Here is a 25,072-nt window from a genome sequence, read left to right as displayed (position 1 = left end):
CCATCCTCCTCCATCCAGCCAGCCACCCTCCTCCATCCAGCCAGCCACCCTCCTCCATCCAGCCAGCCACCCTCCTCCATCCAGCCATCCATCCTCCTCCATCCAGCCATCCACCCTTCATCCAGCCAGCCTCCATCCAGCCTCCTCCAGCCAGCCATCCATCCTCCTCCAGCGAGCCATCCATCCTCCTCCATCCAGGCTCCTCCAGCCAGCCATCCATCCTCCTCCAGCCAGCCAGCCATCCTCCTCCAGCCAGCCAGCCATCCTCCTCCAGCCAGCCAGCCAGCCATCCTCCTCCTCCAGCAGCCATCCATCCTCCTCCTCCAGCCAGCCATCCATCCTCCTCCTCCAGCCAGCCATCCATCCTCCTCCTCCAGCCAGCCATCCATCCTCCTCCAGCCAGCCTCATCCATCCTGCTCCAGCGAGCCATCCATCCTCCTCCAACGAGCCATCCATCCTCCTCCAGCCAGCAATCCTCCTCCAGCCAGCCAGCCTCCTCCAGCCAGCCAGCCTCCTCCAGCCAGCCAGCCGTCCTCCTCCAGCCAGCCGTCCTCCTCCAGCCAGCCGTCCTCCTCCAGCCAGCTATCCATCCTCCTCCTCCATCCATCCTCCATCCAGCCAGCCATCCTCCTCCTCCTCCATCCAGCCATCCTCCTCCTCCATCCAGCCAGCCATCATCTTCCATACATCCAGCCTCCTCCATCCAGCCAGCCATCCTCCTCCTCCATCTAGCCAGCCATCCTCTTCCATACATCCAGCCTCCTCCATCCATTCTTCATCCAGCCAGCCCTCCTCCTCCATCCAGCCAGCCATCCTCCTCCAGGCAGCCAGCCATCCTCCTCCAGGCAGCCAGCCATCCTCCTCCAGGCAGCCAGCCATCCTCCTCCAGGCAGCCAGCCATCCTCCTCCAGGCAGCCAGCCATCCTCCTCCAGGCAGCCAGCCATCCTCCTCCAGGCAGCCAGCCATCCTCCAGCCAGCCAGCCATCCTCCAGCCAGCCAGCCATCCTCCAGCCAGCCAGCCATCCTCCAGCCAGCCAGCCTCCTCCAGCCAGCTAGCCTCCTCCAGCCAGCCAGCCTCCTCCAGCCAGCCAGCCTCCTCCGCCAGCCAGCCTTCATGCATCCATTCATGCAGCCAGTCAGTCATGCATCCATTCGTGCAGCCAGTCAGTCATGCATCCATTCGTGCAGCCAGTCAGTCATGCATCCATTCGTGCAGCCAGTCATGCATCCATTCGTGCAGCCAGTCATGCATCCATTCGTGCAGCCAGTCATCCATCCATCCATTCATGCAGCCAGTCATCCATCCATCCATTCATACAGCCAGTCATCCATCCATCAAGCCATCCACCCAGCAGCTACTCCTACCAACCAGCTAGCCACTCCAGCCATCCATCCAGCCCCCAGCCATTCATGCAGCCAGCCATCCATCCAGCCATGCATCCATTCATTCAGCCATCCATCCAGCTGTTACTTCCACCAACCAGCTAGCCACTCCAGCAGCCATCCATCGTACCCATAATAGCATCTCCTTCACCAATCTAGTGGTGACATCATGGTAGAGAGTGTGGCCAGTCATACTGGCCACACCCCCATATCCTACTTTGGCCCGCTTAAAAGGTGGCAACCCTATCCGCATCACCAGCAGTCTCTCCTCATTTAAAATCTTGCTGCACTCAAACCCAACTTCACAATGGAAGTGCTCCTGTTCCCATCCTACCTAATCCTTCTAATACCACTTCCTACTCTCCTAGACCTAAATATGCCATACACTGCCTCTTATAGTTCCACAGTTTTACTGAACTATTTGACCAACTACTTAACAGTTACCCTATGCTACTACGTTTGTAAAAACAAAAGTGTTTTTAATTGCTGTTTAATGAACAATGCTGATGTATTCTGTCATTATTAACCTTTACTTATCGTATTTACTTTGTATCCCTATGAGATAATGTATATGTGCAATGTGTACTATGTATTTGTATTTTTCTGGAGCTTTTCTCCACAAATAAATAAGGCATACCACACCTTTTCAAGCTACTTAGCTATTCAGCTCATAGTGAGAAAGAAAGAGGGTTTGTGGAGCTACAGCTTTCAGTTTTCTGCTTAATTACCTTAAAGAGACAATTGAGGGTGATTGCAGGCGAGTCATCTTTCCATAAAAAGACAAAATACTCAGAACTTCTCAAAGTTATGCAAGTGAAAAATTAAATGGAAAATCAACATTGAAAATGTTACACTACAAACTAAACTGCTGCACTACAAAACAGAGATAAAAAGCAACACCGTCCAGTGTTATAAACTGCTACAAAAGTAGCAAAACAAAAAGCTGTCAATAAATATAATTACCATCACATTACAAGAACGTTAACAAAAATAAGTTCAAAATGTTGGTGTGATACTTCTTTGAGCTATTACCAAAGTACATACTACATATACTTTTTAAAATCCCATTCACGGGATAATATCATAGCTCTCAACTGTCTAGACTTTCACCTCATATTTTTGGTCTGTTTCTCATACAATTTATGGTTTTCTGGCAAATCATTTAAAACCGAAGTCAATAAATAATGGGACATATTTGAGTACAGATTTCATATCCATCAGAAAATAGATGCAATTGGGAGCTAATTAGTATGCACTTCATGAAAATCTCCTTAACACATAAAAATATGATTGTAAATAACTCCATGTTATGGTTACTAAAGGAATTTTGTACTTCACCTATTACACCTAAACATATGGTTTGTTACCCATTAAATATTATTATTAGTTATCGTAACTTTATATTCATGCACCCTAAATATAGGGAATGGAATTTTATTGTATTCCCTATAATGTATACTCAGGGTATGCTTTTGTCATCAACTTCTGAAGGAACTCATTTAGCTATAGATAATGATCTAAAGTACTGGTATCAGTTGATATCTGATAATAAAGTTAAAAATCTAGATTTCTTAAAACAAGAATTTGATCTAAGAGAAACTTGCTGGTTAGAGGTTCAGACCTTTAGACAACATCTCATTAATAAAATAGATCTAATGTCTATAACAGTTAAAGAATCTATTCCAACACTGATTGATTACTTGATATTAAATTTACAACATAAAGTTTCTGATAAAGGTAAACTTTCATACATACATAAAATTATCAGACAAGAAACTTTTACAGTGTAGATTCATACTGGAATTATTTCACTTCTATTAATGGGGACCCACCAAATCAACAAGATAAACAATATATATTGGAATCTGCTTATAGAACTACGTCTTCCATTGTCTGGAGACTTTATACATGGAAATTTTTACATAGATCTTTTTATACACCTTTGATGATGAATAAAATAAATAATAAAGATAATTTATGTAAGAGATGTAATGTAGAAATTAATGCTGACTGGGCTCATATGTTTTATGACTGTATAAAATTGAAAGAATACTGGAAGTCAATTAATGAATTTTGCAGGCTCTTTTTACAGATAATTTCATTATTTCTAAATCTCTTATATTATTCAACACACCTGTACCTCAAAGTGTTAAAAAGGTTAAGCTTCCCTTGTTATGGTCTATTCTAGCAGTGGCTAGGAAAATAATAACTAGCAATTGGATTTCAGATACACCTCCTTCATTCAATGAATTTAAAAATGTTATGAATATAGTGTGCCATATGGAAATAAACACAATTAGGACAAGAACAAATAGAAAAACATCTTATTATATTGTATGGGATAATTTACAAAATTTGTTAACAAAATTTTAATTTCAATAGCATGGTATTTTAGTTTAACTAATTGATCTGATTGTAGTTGATGTCTTTGTAAATACTTTAGTTGTTTTGTTGAATATTATAATAATACCTATTTTTAATTACTTGTATAAAATTGTTATGATATTTCTCTTATATGTTAAAACAATAAACCTGTTTTGAAAAAAAAAAGAAAATAGATGCAACACAAAACCTTTTTATACTAGCACCTTTCTAAATCTGATCCACCCCCCACTCACAGACATTATTTTTGGCTTTGTGCAGGTTTCTATTGCTAAGAGTTTGAGAAGTATGCGCAACATGCAAAACGTTATCACAACCAGATCTCTAAACCAATTGGGGACAAATTTCAACAGAATCAGGGACAAGTCAAGAAAAAAATCAGGGACACTTTTAAAATATTAGTGCTATTAACTTGAAACATTGACAGAATCAGAGCATATGAATTAATACACATTTTCTGAAGTAAAATAAGTTTATAACTCAATTATTGTCATTATTCATTAAGTGTAATTCACCACCTTTCCTCCAAAAGTCACTAGTTTTAGGAGGGATTAAGAGGGACAGAGTTAAAATTTGAGTCAAAATCAGGGACAGTTGAGAGGTATGACAACGTGTCATAAATACAAAGGATTTTTATACAGTCATTCCGATTGCTCGTTCAAATCTGTAATCCTTTCCAAATTTCAGTGCTTAGTAGAGAACACAAGAATGAGAAAATACATCACACTGCCTCCAGAAAAAGGCACCATTACCATACACAAGAAATGAAAGTACATTCGTATACAGTCAAAAAGGAAAATGTACTACAAAATCCAACTCTCCTGTTAAAATTACGACGATACCATTATAAACAATTCAGAGTTAAACTGAGGGAGTAGATACTAAGCAGAATCACAACAGAAACCGTTTAGTGTACTGGCTTATAAGAGAAGTCTCTGACTTTTAGGTACTATCCAAGATCAGTAAGCGAGATGCTGAAAAAAAACACATAATTGAGGGGTTATTTACCCTTTAAAATACCAGTCTCGGCACCAATCCAAACGTGATTCCAACGAGCTGGAGAAGCCATAACGTGCTCTGTACTATGCCAAAAATTTTCCGTCGCTGAAACTTTCTCTCTCTCGTTCTAACCGAGAAAAAAAGTTCCGCAAACGGAGCACATTCAGGGACGTTTAATCGGAAGCGGATATGTCACCGATTCAGTTTTGCACACTTGCGGCGTTAATGATTCAGGTAGTAATAATTGCTGTGGTTATTACAGTAAGTAGTATTGAAATGCTAAATGTAATAGCAGTAATTAGGTATAGAAGGTAATTTGCATTTTCTTTGTATATGTGAGGAGACCAGTAAGGCATACGCAGTGTTATGTAGTTGGCATGTGTTGTATCCATGTACTAATATTTCTTTTTTCTCTTTAATTCACCGGAATTGATGAGGTGTACGGAAGCAGTGCTTAAGGGTAATTAATGTTACTGTTTTTGTTTTGGACGGTGTAGTGAGATATAGTACACACTAGAGATGAATCTAGAAGTCTAGGTGTTTGTTATGCCTTTGCTAGTTCAAATCACATCATGCTATTTCAAGAGAATTCCAGAGCTTATATTCAAGTTTGCCCGTTTGTGTCTGAGAAGTCTATGATTTTTGACTGTATTTTCGTACCGTACTGTAGTTTTTTTTTTTCTTCCGCTTTATTATAGCTCTCAACCAATCAGGGATAATCCAGAAAAATCAGGGACATTTGAAGTTTTAACACGGTTAGCTTGATACATTGATAGAGTAAGAGAACGTGAAACAAAATATGACCCTTAATTATTGTCATTATTTATTAAGTGGGATTCACCACCTTTCATCCAGAAGTCACCAGTTTTAGGAGGGATTAAGATGTTGGCGATATTGTACTTGAAGGCCTCACCTTGCATTTTGCGCAGAAGTGGGTTTGTCGCGAATGATTGACCAGGTCTGCATATTTAATGAGCCATGATTGACATGTTATTCTAATCAGCTAACAACCCTAGTTTCTCCTCTTACAGATTAAGGTTAATAATCATGTTGTGACTTTCGGCTTTTTCCCCGGTTAGGGGTCGCCACAGCGGAACTCCGGTCCGCTAATGATTTTTACGTACTGAGTTGCCAGCCCTGACGCACAACCTTCAATAAAGGTATGCCCATTCATGCATGTCTCCACGCAGAAGTTGCTCTAACTGAGAGTTGAACCGGACAGCGTCTTACTGTGAGGCGACAATGCTACCACAGCACCACCACCGCGGATATTAAGGTCAAGGTTAATAATCATATGCGCATTAAATCCACAACTGCTAAACACACACACTAAATACAAATGATAGTCATTGTCCATGTTCAAGTGAGAACAACGTCGCACTCAATACTTTTGTGATGTTTGCTACGATGTATAAAAAACACTGATAGTAAAGACATTACTTCAAAAGTTGTAACACTTTCTTGGAACATGGATAGCATCCCCTATTGTGCAGGATTGTCATAGTCACTGCACCTTCCCATGTGTTTTCGTAGTGGACGCGTACTTCTCAGCTGTCCACATTTCTGCCTATTTTTGGTCTTTTCCTCATAAAAGTGGTGGTTTTCTGCAAACCGCTGAGGGTTGAAGTCAATAAATAATGGCACACATATACTGCTCAACTTTTTAGAGCAAGAAATCTGGACAAGGCCATAAATAAAAGTGGGACAAAGGCCATCCAGAATAAGGGCAAATTTTTAAAATATTGCTCTTAAACTTAGAAATTTACGGCGATATTTTACTCAGAGAAACAATAAAGTCAGCACTGTCAGACAGTCTTTAAGAATTAGAACCATCAGTAACATCGCACAGTATAAAGTATCAAACAACACAGCTATATAAACTATATTGGTTTATTGGACGTTATGGATATTAACACTAGATTCTATATACTAGAAATATATGCTAGTGTCGCTATTGCGAGAATGCATATTTATTAGTGTCCGATTACAAAATAGCACGGGGGTGGGTTTTGGGCGGGGCTTGCTACTGCGCATCTGGTGAGGCCCTCCAGTACAATATCGCCCAGATGTTCAGAGCTAAAATTTCAGTCAAAATCAGGGACAGGTTGAAATGTATGCTCTCTGGGTTCCAGAATATAAAACATTCATCATATTAAATATATGTTTGTGTGTGCGTGCATGTGTAAATATGAATATGTGTATGTATATCTATTTATATATATTTATAGAGACAAGTATAGATATATACATGTATTTTGATGTGAAGGTCTTACTGAAGTATATTCCTGAATACTCTGGTTATGGGGGATTTCAGTTATCCCACCATCAACTGGAAAACATACTCTTGCCTTAACTCCTTAGTGCAATAGTTCCTTGACTTTAACTCAAATGCCCTGGAACTAGATACTGACAAGAGGAACAGATGTACTAGATTTGGTTCTTACTAACTGTCAAACAGATGCACTGCTGCAACTGTCCTACCCTCATTAGTTAAATCTGACCACAAGTCAGTTACCTTCCAGCTGCCACTAACACCAGAACTCCCAAAGGAAAAATCAGACTTAAAAAAAACTTCACCAAGGCAAATTGTACTCTCCTAGGTGAAGGTATAAATGCATTCCAAGCCCCACCCACAGCTGGAAATAGCAACTACACCAGAGCCCTGTACAGTCACTTGCATAAGTGTATAATCTTGGCTGTATCAGAAAGAATCAAAGCCAGAGCCCCAAGTAAAAACAAGCTGCCATGGTGGACATCCAGCATCAGCAAACTTTGCAATAAAAGCAAAAAGTTGCTGTCCAAGAAAACAAAGTTGAGGCCCCAACAATGGAAAAATACCCTCCTCAGCCTCAGTAGTCAAATAAGACATGTCAAATTCTCTAAGGGCTTCTTTGAGAAAAAATTAACAAGTACACCCAAGGATAACCATAAGGCCTTTTATAGCTGCGTAAAAGGTAGGAGCCAAGCATGTGCAGAACTACTGACTAACAGTGTCACACAAACTGACTCCATAGCAATAGCAAACCTGCTAGTGGATAGGTTTGGTGAACATTTCACTTTCTTATCCCCTCCAAACTTATGACAACCTCCCCCCCCCCACCCTACATATCCGAAGAGCAGGTCATTAAAGCCTTCTCCATCACAGGCTATCTAATAAACAGGCTAAAACATAAACTAGCATCACCATTAAGTACCTTTTTCAATCCTAGCCTAACCACATGCCTTGTTCTTGTGGAATGGAGAACAGCAACAGTTATTCCCTTTCACAAAGGTGGCCTAGTAACAGATGCAGGGAATTACAGAATCATAAGCCTGACCAGTCTCATCTGTAAGGCCATGGAATGTATTATTATGGACCTCATAAATATATAGGCGATCTCCAAACCCTGGATCCAGCTCAACTTGGCTTTGTCAAGGGCAGATCCTGCCTGTTAAATGTGGTGGATTTTTTCAAAAATGTGACCAGGGCTATTGACAAGGGCAAATATGTGCTCAAGGCATACCCCAACTTGGCAAAGGCTTTTGACACAATCCCACACTCAGGCATTACCGATAAACTTAGTAAACTGAATGTAAACCCCTTCGTTGTAAGATGGGTTGCCAGCTGGCTCACAAACTGGAGATGCGCTATCAAAGTGGGTGACTCCATATCAACCAGCAGACCTGTCACCAGCTGAGTGCCACAGGGGTCAGTGCTGGATCCCCTCCTGTTTGGTATATACTTCTCAGAAGTTCAGGCCAAAACTAAGGGGTTGTGGTTGACCAAGTTTGCGGACGACTGCAAACTGGGTGCAGTTATTGAATTCCCAAATGATGTCAGTATACTCCAGAAGGGTCTTATACAGACCAACGGCTGATGTCTTAGTTACGGTCTCAAACTGACTGCAGAGAAATGCATCATCATTCTTTTCTGCAAAAACAATGGCCCTTCACACTATTAAATCAACAACAATACCCTAAGTACCCATGAAGTGGTAAGGGATCTGGGATCACAAGTTGACTGGGACCTTAATTTCGACCACCATATGTCTACTGTAGTAAGGGGTTTCTACGTAAGCAAACTTGATTAGTAAAGGCACAACCTCAAGAGCAAAGGAGGCTATAACCCCTCTATACTCGGCACTAATCCAGCCCATAGTTGAGTATAACGCCCTGTTTGGCATGTACTGTACAAAGCACATGCAGCGATTGGAGAGAACTCCGAGGTTTCTAGCAAAGAAGATCAAGGGACTCCAAGTGCCTTACTCAGACTAACTAAAGTCTCTGTCACTGTAATCTGTGAAATATAGAATTCTTAGGAGAGACTTATGGCTGGCCTACAAAGCAATCTCAGACCCAAACCTAATGAACTTGATGCATTTCCGTAAATCAAAGAGGACTAGAGCCACCTGTTCCAGGGACCTAAATGTGCCCTGCAACTTAAATAGAACATACTGGAGGGACAGATTTGTCTCCCAGTGACTGCTGCATTTTTGGAATAGGCTACCAATTCATGTGAAACAGAGCACCTCCTATGACACTGTTCAAGAGGAGCCTGGATGAGTGGATGGGGCACCGTAAATTCTTAACAAGGGATAGTGCTCACAACCCTCCTGGACAGTGGGCATCATTACTAATTCATTCCTGGGTTCTGACTAGCATATCTGTGGTATTACATTGGGATGAAACAGCAAGGCTTGAAATGACCTCTGGGTCGATAGCCTAGTAAACTCCTGTGATCTTATGAACACAGTTCTTACTCTGTTAGCTGTACTTTTTATCTAATTCACCTTTTGTTGTGATAAACAAGAAATTAAGTACATTATGAAGTATTGGATATAGCATCATATCTGAAATATTGTATATTCCATTTTAATGACATAAAATGAATTGTGCTGAGGTTCTTTTGGAAGGGAGCCAGGGCAAGGGCTGCCTGGAAGACGTTGATCTTCTCTACAGACAGCTGTCATATGGGGATACTTGATTTTGACCTGCACAAACTGCGGTGGTGGTGCTGCGGCAGCATTGTCACCTCACAGTAAGACGTTGTCCTGTTCGATACTCAGCTAGAGCGTCTTCTGTGTGGAGACGTGCGTGAATGGCCGTACCTTCGTTGAAGGTTGTGCGTCAGGGCCAGCAACTCAGCACGTAAAAATCTACTGCCAATCATTAGCGGACCGGAGTTCTGCTGTGGCGACCCCTAACTGGGAAAAGCCGAAAGACACAACTTGTAGTTGGAACAATGTGTGTTTTTTTTTGTCCGTCTCAATCCTTTGCATTCTATTTCACTCTTTCTGCTTGACCCTAATATTCATTATCCTACCATTAATTGCTCTCTCTTCTAAAGATTATTTTTACCACCCTAAGCTCCCTATCTTTTCATTTTATCCCTCTTTTATTTTACAGCAGTCAACTACACAGAAAAGTGACTTCAATCCTTCCCCCTCACCCTGAATATACCTGGCTGACATTCTATCTACTGACCCTGAAAGCGATACGAGGATTGCTCTCTAGCCAAGGACGGGAGGAAACCAACAAATGCAAAAGAAAAACACCATCACAAGCTTTATGTACATGTCCCAATTTCTTCTTCCTCACCTGGTGTTAAAAGCAGATTTTTTTTTGCAAATTAATCTAGGCTGTGGCATGCAGATATATTTCTCAGTTCACTTACCCCCCCCATCACCACCACCTTTCTTCCACCTCCTCTGAGTATGCATCTCTCTCCCTAGTCTCTGTATCACTTTGGCACCTAACTCACTTCAGGAAAGTTTGCTGCCTTTCTCCTCTCTTTTCTAAACCAAAGGTTCACTTCATACGTTATCAACATCTGCATTTACTCACCTAGTTTCTCCACCCTAAACACTATTCTCCTCACTGATAAACTTAAGTGCAAGTCCCACTGATAGTGTTTTTTTTTTTTTTTTTGAAGCATAGGGATCTTCTGCTCCTGGCTGTACCCACTCCGCTTGCCCTCACTTCGCTTTGGCTCTCTGCACTCCTCCACCCTGCCCTCATTCACACCCACCCCCACTTTTTTAGCATATATACTCTTACACACCACACCCCTTCCTCCTATCCAGTCACCCTCTCTAACCAGTCTAACATCTGCTTCACTCCTATAACCACTCCCACCTGTCTCTCCTCCCTGACATTTTCATTACTCCACCTTCCGCTCCTCACTAACTCCTACATTTCATTTCTACTCACACCCTCTCTGCTTTCACTACTCTTAGTAACTGCATTCTTGATTCATCTACCACTCTTCCATCTACCTACCTACTCTCCAGTTATGTGGCCACTCTATCTCTTCACCACGTTTCCCCTCTTCCCCTCTCTAACTACCTCTTACCATTCACCACTCTGTTATCAATCCTCTTCACCTACTTTCCCCTATACTCCTAACACTGATACTATCTCTTACCCACAGTTAATCTCACCATCTCTCTTCCATATTTCACCGTCTGACCTCTTCAAAGTTCCTACTTGTTCTAACTCCTCTCTCACGTCTGGTCTGAAACCTTTATTTCCTACTACCCTGAACTTATTCAGTTCTCTTCTCACTTTCTTTGACACTCTTCTTTTGGATGGAGACATCCACCCTAACCCAGGGCCTCCCACGTCTTCCTTACACAGTATCACTACTCACTTACCCTTCCTACCAGTAAGTCCCCTTCCAAATCTCTAAAAATCTTCTCTCTAAATATTCAAAGTATTGTAAGTAAAGTAGCAGACCTGCACTCCTGGATATCTAACACATCTCCTCACATTCTTGCTCCTATCAGAAACTTGTCTGAAACCTCATATCCTTAATGCAGAAATCCTGCCTCCAGGTTATAACATCTTTCATTGCTCAGATAGAGCCAGTAAATGGGGAGGAGGGGTTGCTGTCCTCTACTCTGAGCTACTTAACCTGTCCCCTCTCTCCATCTCTGTTTCCTGCATCTCTCCTGCTGAAGTACTCATCGTAAATTGTCACCTCAACCCTCGCAAAACAATTTGACATAGTCTTTGTATACATTTCCCCTGGCGATAATATTCCCATCCTAGAGAACTTCCTGTCCTGGATTACTCACCATATCTCTTATGAAACTATCATACTTGGAGGCACTAATATAGACTGGACTAAACTGCCCCCCCTCATCCCCTACCCATAGTCTTAACTTTCATGGTTTTCACCAACACATCTCTACTCCTACTAGAATAAACAAAAACTCCTCATCCGGACCCATCCTTGACTGGATCCTTACTTTAGTTCCTTACCTCTATCATAATCCCGGTACACTTCCCAGCTCATTGAGTGACCACTCCAACCTTCATACACATATTCACCCAACACTCACCTAAAGACCCAACTTACAGGGTATGCGAAAACATTACCCACTTTGACCCAGACACTTTTAACTCCAAACTATCTAGAATTCATTGGTCCTTCCTTTGTCAACCCCCTCTCAATGAGGCAGTAAATTCCTTCAGTAAGATTTTGTTTGACACACTTGATTCTGTTGCTCTAGCAAGAAAAATCAGAATCAAATCCAACTACGCCCCCTGGCTAACCAAATAAACCCATTCAATCATGCACAAAAAAGATTCTTCCTGGAAAGCCTGAGTTAAAAACAAGTCCCCTCTCTTACTGCAGACATACAGAGAGCTCAGAAATGTGGCTGTAAAACTTGTCAACAAAGACGAGAGCTTTTTTTTCCTCTAACCAAAGTAGCCCACAAAAAAATTCACAAAAATTCTGGTCCACCATCAACAACTTACTCCACCCAGATAACCCCACAATTACCAACCCCTTTCTTAACAACACTGCCTTCTGAAACTGCCTCCCTCATTAACAGCTATTTCATAGAAACTATTTAAAACCTCACACTTAATACACAAAACAGTATGGCTCACTCAGCACCTCCACTACCCCATAACAAAACTCTGCCCAATGCTTTTTCTTTCCCCAGTCCCAGTTGCTACAATTAAATCTCTCCTTAACAAACCTAAACCCTGCTCTCCCTCAGTAGACCAACTACCCCCTCATTTCCTAAAAATAGCTGTACAATCCATCGCCTACACACTCAGAAGCCCTGGTCCCTAACATTTAGAAGTCCTTCTGTACTATCCCTCTTCTCAAAGGTGGCAACTCTACAGATCCCTCTAACTTTAGACCAATTGCTATCCTGTTCCCCCTATCCAAAATCTTGTAAAAGTGCATCTATGTTCAGCTACTCAAACACCTTCTCGATAACAGTCTCTTCACTCCCCCCAACACAGCTTTAGGCCCCACCATAGCACTTCTACTGCATTACTGTCATTTACCCAAATAATAGCTGAAGCCTGTGGCAATAACCTCCTCATCTCTAGTCTTTTCCTTGATCTTTTAAGGCTTTTGATACTGTCTCTCAATCTAAACTAGTAACTAAACCCTCAGACCCTCAGACCCTCAGACCTACATCTCTCTATCTCCTCCAACAACTGGTTCTCTAGCTATCTCTCTGGCAGGCAGCAATCTGTCTGCTAGCAATCTGTCCTCTCTCCATTCCTCCCTGTTAATACTGGAGTTCCACAAGGATCAGTACTGGGCCCCCTCCTGTTTAATATATTCACTAATAAACTTCACTCTGCTACTAATCTATCTACACTTCTACAGTACGTTGACAACTCCACCCTCATTACCTCTGCCCACAACATCCCTGAACTAACTAGCTGTCACTCAGCAAACCTTCTCCTCTGTCGAAACCTGACTGTATTCTAACCAACTCATATTAAATAAAAAAAAAATCAAACTCTTCCTCATCCTCCCTAAAACACTTGCCCAGCACAAAGCCTCTTTCTCTGTATCCTCTTTCAAGAACACCATTATTAAACCTGAACCTCATACTAAACTACTTGGAGTTGTTATTGATGATGAATTAAAATTTGATATTCATATTCAGCAAAGTATAAAAAAGACCCACCAGAAACTTGGACTTCTCTTTCGTAATCAAAAATTTCTGTCACCCTCCTCCAAACCCTCCCTTGCTCAGACCCTATATCTACCCTGCCTTCTTTACGCTGCCCCTCTCCGTACTCATGTTCAAACATCTCTTATCACTAAACTAGAGCAAACTTATAACAAAATTGCTAGATTTGCCACCAACATTCCTTATAAATCTCACCACTGTCTTGCCCTTAAGTCACTCCAATGGACAGCTACTTATACCCCAGCTGTATATTGCACATTCTGTCCTATATAAACCCTTATCCTGTCCCTCCATCTCCAGTTTAGTCTCCTTTTATAACACCCATTGTCACCTCCATACTGCCAGTAAATATCTCCTTCAGTTATACAAACCCAACAAAACATTGGAAAGACCCTTTACAAATACTCTGTTGCCCATGTTTGGAACTCATTCCCTCTCAGCATAAGAAGTATTAAGCATAAATATCTGTTTAAGAAAGAACTTAAACTTTTTCTCCTGAAGACTTGGTCATGCCTTTGTCAAACTCCCCACTTGAACTAGTCTCCTCTCTTCTCATCTTATCTGTTTTCCCTATTGACTCTTTTTTTCCTCCTCCTACTTGCTCTAGCAAACTGCATTCATACTGTACTCCTTAGGGTAGTATTCTCTAAACCTTTTATTTGGCCTATGCTATATACTGTTCTTATTATTTTACCTATGCATTGCACTGCTGTGCACAAATTTTTGACTTGTACTATATTTCTGTGACCCTACTTCAATATTTTGTAAGTATAATTACTTGCATTATTATTGGAGCTTTTCTCCTCAGGTCTTCACTGAAAATGGATCCCTGGCTCAGTTGGATTAACCTGGTTAACAAATGTCAGTCAGTCAATAAATAAATAAGTGAGGTACTCTTTCCTTGGGTGAGGTTAGTAGAATATTGCTGTATGATGTTGGCAATAATGGAGAACACTGGACTGCACCAGTGATTCAAGTTATGGCAGTTGAGTAATATCTAGGAGATGCTGCATATCATCTTGGCCACAGCTTTCAACTTCTTTGTTCAATAAACAGGAGTAAAGCTAAAAATAATGGGCAGGAAACCCATTTTTCTTACTCATGCCTCTTATTTAACTTCTTAAGTAACCTCATTATGAGGAATATTCATTTTGAATCTTAAAAAGTCCATGTTCCTGACTGTTCCACATTTGAAGGGCATGTTAGTCAGTGTTAAGAATTTTTGTAATTAGTGTCATGGACAGCTGAGAGATATGCTTAGCAATAATGAAAAGGTTTTTACTTTTATTATGTTTAGTGGCAGTAACAGTTTCAGGTGATAGCAGAGTACACTGGGCTTTGCGTAACCACATCACTCGGTAATCTGTTTTTTTCACTTGGATGTGGTCCAGTGTTCTTCATTATTGCCAGCATATTTTGGGATGGAGAGATGCCAGACTAACTTAGTTTTTAGGTCACTCTCAGAAGTTATCGTTTGGTCTTTGAGGATGCTGGAGGTCAGAACTTGAAGAAAGATTTTGAATCAGAATCGATTATAAAGGATATACTAGAGCTCTTCAGGTCTTATTTTAAGGAATATCAAGTCAAACAAATTTGTTACTTTGAAAGCAGCTGTTAAGAGGGTGGCAGTGCCTTGACGTGTTTCCAGGCAAAATAAGGTACCAGCTGCAGTAAGGACTGATTTAATTTGCAGAGGTTTGTTGACTATAAAGAGCGTGACACAGAAGTCTTTGCAAAGATGCAAATGTGAATATTAGTATGTCACTTAATTACATGTCAATATGATAAAATATAAAAATATGATAAAAAACTGGGATGAAAAGAGAGTATTCAGCAGACTGTTTTCACTGTTGATGGAGGTGAAGGAAAGTGGAGGTTAGCAAGTTTTTTTTTTTTCCCTGGGTTTCCAGATTTCACTGAAGAATGGTGTAGAGTAAGTAGTTCAGCGTGGGTACAAACTTGCTACATAAAACTTAATGATGTTCAGGTGGAAATGCTTGCATAGGTATGTCTGTATTCCCAGGAAACTGAGTATTCTGTTTCCAGGAATGTGCAGTGTTTGTTGGAGGTGTAGTAAGGGGCAGATTGAATCCTAGTAACATGTATTTTGGTACATTTTATGGAACAGTTGTCAGAGCTGGTAGAAGTGTTTTGGCCAGAGCTTGTGGGGTGACTTGGCAAACAAATTTTACAGGTGCTCCTCTAAGTGGGAGTTGTGCAAACTTTGATTGATCATTATTTTCGAGGAAGATCTTGAAGCAGAATTGTTGATAAAGGTTGGACTAGAGCTATTTGTGTCTTATTTTTAGAGGAAGTGAGCCAAACAAGTTTGTTACTTCGAAAACAACTGTTTCCCGGGGCAAAATGGTACTTCGTTCATTTTATATCCCAAAAAGACTGATTGTCTTAAAATGTTTTACTTGATTATCTTGACTGCAAGGAAGGCTGTAACTTAAAAATGGAAGCTGTTGGACATGCTTATGATCCTAGAGGTACATTAGATGTTAAAGGAGGTGACAAGGAAGGAATCATGGAGACTGAGTTTGTTAGATATAGTTAAACATATGAGCAAGTGGCTCACTTAAGTGTTGTCATATGGTGGGTGTAATACAGTACGAAAGATGTAAGAAAGGGCACTTTAAAACCAGGAGTGTAGAAGGGAAAATGTAAACCTGAACCTGTTGAGATTTATTGTTTTTTGTGTTCAGGTATGTATTAAATATTCTGAATTTGATTGCCTTGTTCTTTGAAGATGTTTAATAAAGCATTTTTAAAAACATGGTCTATGCAGAATATCAAAGCATAACACTACCATCTTGAAGTATATCAAAAGAATTTCAGAATGCCAATAAACTAATGTAACTAGAACAAAACAAAAGGACCACTGCTGAAAAGAGATGCATCCGACACCAAAAGTGCTTTTGTTCCTTTTAATTAGTCTCATTTTGAGAGACTAATTAAATGAACAAAACACTCATTTCTTAATTTTGGTGTCTTGACGTGTTTCTTTTCAGCAATGGTCCTTCTGTTTCATATCTAAAGAGTAACCTTTACCTTCTTGAAGCATGTCAAAATACAATTGCAAGAATGCCAGGCTGAAACAATTCTTCAGTGGAGCATGTACGTTGTAAAACTGAAGCAAAAATTGTATGCTATTTAGGCTGTATAAACATTAAAATATAGTGTTATGGTCTACTTAAATTAAGATGCGTCTGAAAGCAAAGCAGTTCTTCAACAGAGTGTAGGAGCTCAATACTTGCAACTCTTAAGCAAAAGATTGTTAGAAAGGAACGCACTGGGGTTCTTAAACTGAAACACATCACCTTTACAGCTTCTGAGATGTATACTAACTGTGATGGGTAAAACACAAATTGACATGTGCTGGTTAGTATGAGCAGTTTTCAAAATCTGTAGCACTGACAGGTTAGTTAGGGATTGTTCAGTGTTTACGTAATGCCTAGTGTAATAATTTTTAATTAAAATACCATTCAGTCATTAAGCCACTGACATATACCCATTGCAATTTTTTTAAGGTTATCTCCTAAATTAATATAAATGTGTACAAACACACAAAATAAAAAAAAAAAAAATATATATATATATATATATATATATATATATATATATATATATATTATATATATGTATGTATAATATATAAACACATGTATATGTGTGTGTGCGTGTTTATGCACCCGTATACATATATGTACGTACATATATATAGCTGTGTACAAATCCAGACATGACTTAACTTAGGTTTGCTATAAGATAATTGAGAGTTGTTTTTTTTTTTTTTTCTTCTTGACCAGTCCTTAATCATAAAATTTTCACCTAAAATGAAACTAAATATATCAGGAGATATCCCTTTGACAATATTATTTATAAGTTTACATAAAATACAACAGTGATACCATTTGCAAACATTTGACAACATTAATTGAACAATGATGATCCAGAGGGAAGCTGAATGTAAGAACGTATCACTGTTGTTTGGTGGACCTTAAATGGAGTAGTCTTTCCCTTGTGCAGTAATAAGGTTAATTAGGAGGCTATATGAGAGATCAGAGGCAAGAATTAGAATGAGAGGGTTTCTCTGATGAATCATGTTTTGAACAAATGAAGCAGGCATGGCTCTTCTCTTTCCCATTTGTTATTTGAATATATTTAGAGCCATTGGCAAAGAAAATAAGAGACTCGGAAATTTAAGCATATAATTGGTATGGTAATCAAGAAAAGTTGACTTTATTTGCAGATGATATTATTTTGTACCTGATAAAACCAGAAAATGACATCTTAGTGTTGTGGAACATTTTGAGACAGTTTCAAGTCTTTTTGGGATATAAAATTAATGAAGATAAAACAAAGGTCATAGCTGTAAACTATGCATCCACACAATAATTGGTTCAGCAGTACCCATATTTATGGGGACATCATAAAATGAAGTATTCGGGAGTATGGATTAAAAAGGATTTGGTTATGGCAGCTAAGGATATGTGGGAAGAGACTAAACAAAAAATAATACAAAAACTTGAGAACCTGGAAGCTATTGTTTATGGATATTGGTAGCCGTATACAAGCAGTGAAAATGTTTTAGTCCTTTTAGTTTTATATAAAATTAAAGCATATGTTTATTAACCAGAGAAGAAGTTGTGGACAGTAATTATTAAGAGTTGAAGGAAGTTATTTGGGAGGGGGAGAGGGCAAGGGTCAAGAGATATAAGTTGATCCTTCCAGTAGAGCAAGGTGGTTTAGGATTACCTGATTTGAAGGTATATATTAGAGCTACACAGTTAAGGCTTATCTACATAACAAAAGCAGAAATCAGTAATTCAGATTGGAAAGGGATGATGATGAATAAGGGAAATTTTGGTTGCAGATCCTTAAGGAGAATAACAGCCATACAAAATATTATATTCATAAAGTAGCAGAACATATTATAAGAACTAAGTCAACAAGGAAATGGAGACAGGAGATTTTACCACTGGGGAAGACTGCAATTAGGGGTACAGAGAATAGGCAAGGGGGACTGGAATTTACTGTAGAGAACTGGGAAATGAATCAAGGAACTGGGAGCAAATAATTTGGGAGGGAAAGGTAATAGAATGGAAACAGGCCAAGAAGACATTTGGACTTAAGGATAGAGATCCCCTTCCCCTATCCCTTTCTCTTTGCCTATACTCTGACACCAATCCCAGATAGGGGAGTCCTAAGTGAAATACCTCATCTGATAAAGTTTCTAGTTCAGTCTAGAACAGAAGCTGCTGTTAAAAAAAGCATAATTGGTAAGACATATATAAATATTGCACAATGACTATAGGAATCATTCAGAGGAGGTTGGAAAAGATTGGGAAGAGAGATTGGATAGCATTTCACAAGGAAGTAATGGTGAAGACACATGTATGGCTCCCAAATGTGCAGTAACGTGTAGAAGATTAAGGGTTTTTGCTCGGAAGTGTTTGCATAAGTGTTTTTATACCACAAGCAAACTCCAAATAAAATTTCCTGTGGTAGTTGGTAAATTTTGGAGGTGTGATGGGAAACCAAGTGGTAACCAGGGACATACATTTTGGGATTGTAATGCTTTGGCAGATTTTAAGAATTCAGTACACATTACTCTGCCAGAAATATTGAGTTAGAAAAGGGGAGTAACTGAGGACATGTTTTTATTTTGGAGCTGGGATGCAGTATCTGAATTGCTTAGACATAGTAGGGCCTTTTTAAGTTTAATTCTGGTGGCTGTCAAAAAAAGCAATTACCAGAAAATGGAAATTGAAATCTGAACCAATTGTGTTTTGAAGTATTGCATATTATAACAGAAATAAAAAAAAAACTGGAAATGGGATCTTTAGAAAAGGGTAGGAATGGATAAAGTACACAGAAAAAATGGAAATTTTGGGAATAAACCATTCAGAATAATGTTTTGGAGGAGGAGTGAGGTTTAAGACGAGGCAGGAATGGAGCAATTTATGTAATGTTGGATTGATAATCACACAAAAGAATATATGCGGTATTTAATGTTCGTCACTGGAAACATGTCAATATGGTTTGTTTTCTTTTTTATAAATGTATGTTTGCCAGTTTTAAATGATTAGAAATTGTGATGCAATTTTCATTCTTGGATTCTGAGAAATGTGATTTTGACTTTTATAAAGACCCAATAGAAAATGAGACCAAACACTTTGATTACACATATATTAGTCTTTTAAGTCGGTCAATAACCAAGTTATCATTACAAATTGAACAATATGAAAATAATACTGTATAGTTTTATACTAGTTTATGTAATGTCAAGTAAGCATTATGCAGTAATGCAAGTTGCTGATTAATAAAATCTGGGGTAAAGTTGTAGGCATTCTGCCTGATCAGTTGAAAGTGTGAAAAAAAAGAGAACCCCGATACTTTGGTAAATGATAAACCAAATAATACTTAGAATTTGTAATGAAATTGTAAAGATAGGAAAGAAACGACTTTTCTTGTAATACTTTATTCAATGTAAGATAAGCTGGAATTGTGGCTATTTTATTTATTCAGGACTGCCTAACCGGAAGTCATATTCAGTGGAGTCCAGGGAGAAATATTCAGCACAAAAAACACAGTAGTAATAGTCATAGTTGCTTCAGTGTTTTTAACTAAAGTTAAAACAAAAATACACACCTTCCCCCAAAAAAGATTCAGAATTTTTACAGTTTTGCTTATATTATTGACTGGAAACAACTGTGTATAAATGAGGAATGTTCAGCAAAAAGAGGATCAGGTTGTAATTATGTTGGGGTTCTCTTGCAAAAGAGGATTACAGCCAGTCCCTATCTTCTTTGTGCATATAGAATGTGATTGCAGTGCATGAAAATTAGCCCTTTGAACTTTTTATAGTTAGTAAAGGGTATTAAGTGGATCTTTGTCCAGAAGCTCTGTAGTTACCTGTAGCCATGGGTGGGGTTTACAGGCAGCAAGGAAAGATGGGGACATGACAAGCTAAGAAACAAAGTATGTCCTGATAAGTCTGCATCAGTTGGTGACTGTACATAGAGAATTGTACATTGTAGTCTTGAGAATGCAGCAGTGAGTCAGATATTGAAGATTTTGAGGTGTTAAGTTTTCAGGAAGGAGAAGGTGGGTGGTGGCAGTAAGTGCAAGAGATGAGATGAAGTATCTGTCTGTAGTGGAGGAAGAGTTGGGCGAGAGAGCACCATCACCGAAGAGAGAAGAGAGTGGATGTTGCCTACACTTGGCCTTTGTCATATGTTGGTTTTGTAATTTGAAAGTAAAAAAAATAGGATGTCAGTGGAAAGTTTAGTTGCTGAATGAAGATGGAACTACTTAATGAAATGGGGTATATTGGTATCCATCTGTTGGTTTAAAAAAAAGTGTCACATAGGAACAGCTGGGAGAGATCACTCACTGACTTTTTTTATGGAAGACTGCTTCGAAAACTGAAGGACATCTGTGATTTCATCCTGACAGTTCCAGAGGAAGCTAGAATTATGTAGATAGTGAGCTTGAGTGGGCAGTGTCCCATCCTTGTTTGACTTGGAATGCTAGGAGAAATTGCTTTAGACAGAAGTGTAGGCTTTCATGGATTGGACTTCTTTTACAAGTCTGTAGAATGATTATGAAAAAATTTGGAGAGTGAAAGAAAATGTTAGAAAAATACTCTGGCACATAATGTAGAGTTGCATTAAAAGGATCAAGATGGGAAATATGCTGCCATATTTTTAAAGATTTAGTAAGCAAATTTGTACAGCCTAAAAGACTGAAAAAAAAGCCTAAGAGTGAAACAGAAGTCGTCACGAAGAGGCTAGAGAGAGGCTAGTGCATTGATGAAGGCAAAGCTTTGGATGAGAAGAATACAGAGAGCGAGAGCTGATCTGACAAAGGGTTCCATAACTTACGTTGGTAAGCTCCGCAAATAAGCTGAACATTGCCCTGCTTGCTACAGTATGAAGAGAAGTGGTGAATTCCCCCTCCTCCCTTTACTGGGCTATAACACAAGGCCTATAAACCTACCTGAACAAGTTCCTAGCAGGCATTTTTTCTCAGTTACTGTAGAAGGGTTGCATGTCTACTATACTGACTTGGGAACAAGGTGTAATCACTGTATCTTCACACAATCTATTTTTTCCACTCTCCAAGTCAGTTGGGTCCACTGATTTTGTAGCATGATGCACAGTTATGCTAGCAGTTACCAAAGGTTAGGACATTGGGTGGCATGCTTCTCTTTTTGTGTGTTTTCTGTGATGGTAAATTTGTAAATCCGTTTCTGGCATGTTATCTTATGTGTAGGTTTGGAACAATGCAATGTCTGAATTGTGTATATTTTCTTATTTTCTTGCTTGGTACCAAGTCTGTATATCATGCAGAAGTGATACTTTTGGTGAGTCTGAACACTTGATTAGCTGCACAGATTGTATTTGTTTTGTTGACTTAAATATTTTTTTATTATTGCTTAGGTGAATAAGATTGTTGCCCATGCTTGATTGCACAAACAGCATTCTTTGAATGGTACTCTTCCCTTTACACATTTCTTGGCTTGCTTTGTTTAGGTTTCTAGGCCCGTTTGTGGCTTACCTTTGTTTCTTTATGAATTGGAAACTTTAGGAATTGCTATGCTGCTACTGTTTTAGGCAGTCAGAGCTTTCCTTTTAAGCTAGGCTTATTGTATATCACTCTGATGCTGTCCTCCTTTTTAATCCTAGAATAACATTTTCAGTCCTTGCATTGATTGATTGGCCTTCTGTGGAATATACCACATTATTTTCCTTACTCTTTCCTGACCATTATACCCTACTGAACTCACAGTGGTATATCTTTGTATGTCTGTATGCATGCATATTTCTTCCAAAAATATTAATGTGTACCCCCACAAGAAATATTAATGCATATTGCCTCCCACCTTCCAAAACAATGTCTTTGTTTTGGACAGTCACTACCTTGGTTGCACATGTCATATGTGAATTTGGGATTAAATTTGTATTGATTTAGAACATTCTTTTCCAGCTTTTTCTTAGTAATGTGATTGAGCAAGGTACGGTTGTTTCATGTAACATAATGAATAAAAAAATTATTTTGGTAGCGCTAGTAAGTGTATTTGCTGCACTTGTTTGCTTGATGTTACAGTACTTGCTTCCCTGTCAGTTTTAGGAGTTAATATATAATTTGGTGTTGTTTTTGTAACGTCTGGTATAATCATTTCTTACTCAAGTTGCAGCATGTTCTGAATAATGTGAATGTATAGTTAGGTAAGTAGTGTATATGGTTAGTTAGTACACTGCAACATTTTCAAAAGCATTCAGAGTTTTCGGACCACTTGGGAAGATGGATGTGTCTTTGGCGCCATCTTCTGGCATATTATGCAAGCTCCATTTTTTTTTTTTTTTTTTTTTTTTTTTTAGTATACATTGTGCAGGGTGGCTGCGGTGGTGCAGCGGTTAGCGTTGCCGCCTCAGAGCAAGAGGTTCTCCGGGTTCGATCCTCGGCTGGGGTGCCTTCTGTGCGGAGTCTGCATGTCCTCCCTGTGGTCGCGTGGGTTTCCTCCGGGTGCTCCAGTTTCCTCCCACATCCCAAAGACATGTTGTAGGTGGATTGGATACTCTAAATTGGCCCTAGGCGTGAGTGCGTGCATGTGTGTGCCTTCCGTGGAAGGTTGGATGCTGGGCTGGCAACTTGACAATGTAAAACTCTACTGCCAATCATGAGTGGACAGGTGATCCACTATGGCAACCCCTAACCTGGAAAAGCCGAGAAAGAAGATGATTTACTATACACTGTGCACAGAATATTTCATGATAGTATTCTGGTAAGAGTTTCTGACATACCACTGTGGCCGGCCTTAGGCATAGGCCAACTATGTGGCTGCCTAGGGTGCCACTCTGTCAGGGGCACTTTTTCAGTACTGGTTTATTTTTTGTAGTAAAGAAGTGGTTTCTTTAAAATATGTTGAATGAATACAGAAAAAAAAAAACTGAAGGGTAGGACAAACTGAGAAAAAGGAAGAAAAAAGTAATCTGGATGGTATAGGTAGATCAGGATGGGGGCACCGGGTGGTGTTTGGGAAGGGTTGCTGTGGAGCAATTTTGCCTAAGGCACCAATTAACCTAAGGCTGGTCCTGCATACCACCTCTCAACTGCCGATTTTGGCTCAAAGATTTTCTCTGCCCCTCCTAAAACTGGAATTTTGGGAGAAGAGGTGGTGGATTATACTTGCTGTTACACAGTGACTGGCCATTAACTGGCCATTAGCTTTCAGAAATGAGCACGCTGATTGAATAGCCCAACCAGTGTGCCAATTGTAAATCGAGCATTTACCAATAGAAAAAAGTCCGGTCTCTAAAGTACCATTGAGTGGCCAAACTTTTTTTTTCTGTTGACATATGGTAGACGAGCATTAATCAGTCTGAAGGAAAGAAAGTCTGAAACTGAAAAGTGTGTCATTATTTATTTAACAATTTCATTCCTCATAAAAGTTGTGGTTTTCTGACAAATCACTGAGGAACAAAGTTGCTAAATAATGACCCGCATTTCAGTTTCAGACTTTCTTTTCTCCAGACAATGCATAATTATTCTTGCAGCTTTCTAAGTTTATAAGAGCAATGTTAACAATTGGTCCTCTCCTTTTATTTATGGCTTTGTCCACATTTCTTGAAATAAGAGTTTGAGAGGTACGTACGAGAGCAGAGAAGATGCAAGTAAAATCAGGTACATTCTACAAAACTAATGAAACGTACTTGATTTTCCTTGTATTTTCCCTTGTCTCTCTCGTACTTCTAAATTGTCCGGAGCATGCCTCGGCGCTGTTATACAAAGACATTATTTAAGAAGAGTAAGTAATTTCTTTCTTAAATAATGTCTTTATATAATAGCAGTAACCCATGGCTTTACCCTCGTGACCAAACCACGCCAGTTGTGGGTAAATCCAGCATTACCCACACCCAGCCATGGGTTATTACTACAACAACAATAATAATTAGTATTTTAGACTTTTTTACATTAGAAATTGCATGCTAATTCACATTCAGCATAATTTTATTCCGTCAAATTCTCAGGTCAGTAGTACTGATATTTTAAAAAAAAAAAAAAAAAAAAAGGTGTCAATTGTTTTGGATTTGAGTCTGATAGTGGAGGTAAGAGGTTGAAAGTTATGGTTTCTGATCGTAGAGTTACAGGTGTATACTAGAAAACATTATATATATATATATATATATATATATATATATATATATATATATATATATTTTCATGTATGGACATTTGATTACCAGGAAAGTCTGACTAAATGTGTGACTAATGCTGTACCCTATACTACACCATACCATGCCTTAAACACTGTATTGCTTTGATTTTAATATTGAAATACAGTAATTAAAAACCTGGCTG

The 25,072-nt window shown here is 39.3% G+C and overlaps 2 protein-coding genes across 2 annotated transcripts in view; one reads left to right on the top strand and one right to left on the bottom strand.

Annotated features, from left to right (window-relative positions):
* The window catches only part of WDR74 (WD repeat domain 74), a gene marked incomplete in the record, with an annotated part of 481,100 nt that extends 476,098 nt beyond the window's left edge, over window positions 1-5,002 (bottom strand). Inside the window, 1 exon segment of the mRNA XM_044075744.1 lies at window positions 4,776-5,002. Within this exon segment, the coding sequence (XP_043931679.1) occupies window positions 4,776-4,836 (61 nt within the window).
* A 181-nt stretch (window positions 5,003-5,183) lies between these two features.
* Window positions 5,184-25,072, top strand: part of FKBP2 (FKBP prolyl isomerase 2) — a 136,942-nt gene continuing 117,053 nt past the window's right edge. The window contains exon 1 of the mRNA XM_044075369.1: window positions 5,184-5,226. Within this exon, the coding sequence (XP_043931304.1) occupies window positions 5,199-5,226 (28 nt within the window). The 5' untranslated portion in view covers window positions 5,184-5,198. The remainder of the gene's footprint in view (window positions 5,227-25,072) is intronic.

Source organism: Protopterus annectens, chromosome 6.part1, assembly GCF_019279795.1.
Source record: "Protopterus annectens isolate FY-2018-M chromosome 6.part1, PAN1.0, whole genome shotgun sequence".
Classification (NCBI taxonomy): Eukaryota; Metazoa; Chordata; order Ceratodontiformes; family Protopteridae; genus Protopterus; species Protopterus annectens.
Note: the sequence above shows the minus strand (reverse complement) of the source record. Positions and strands in the feature narration are given on the sequence as shown.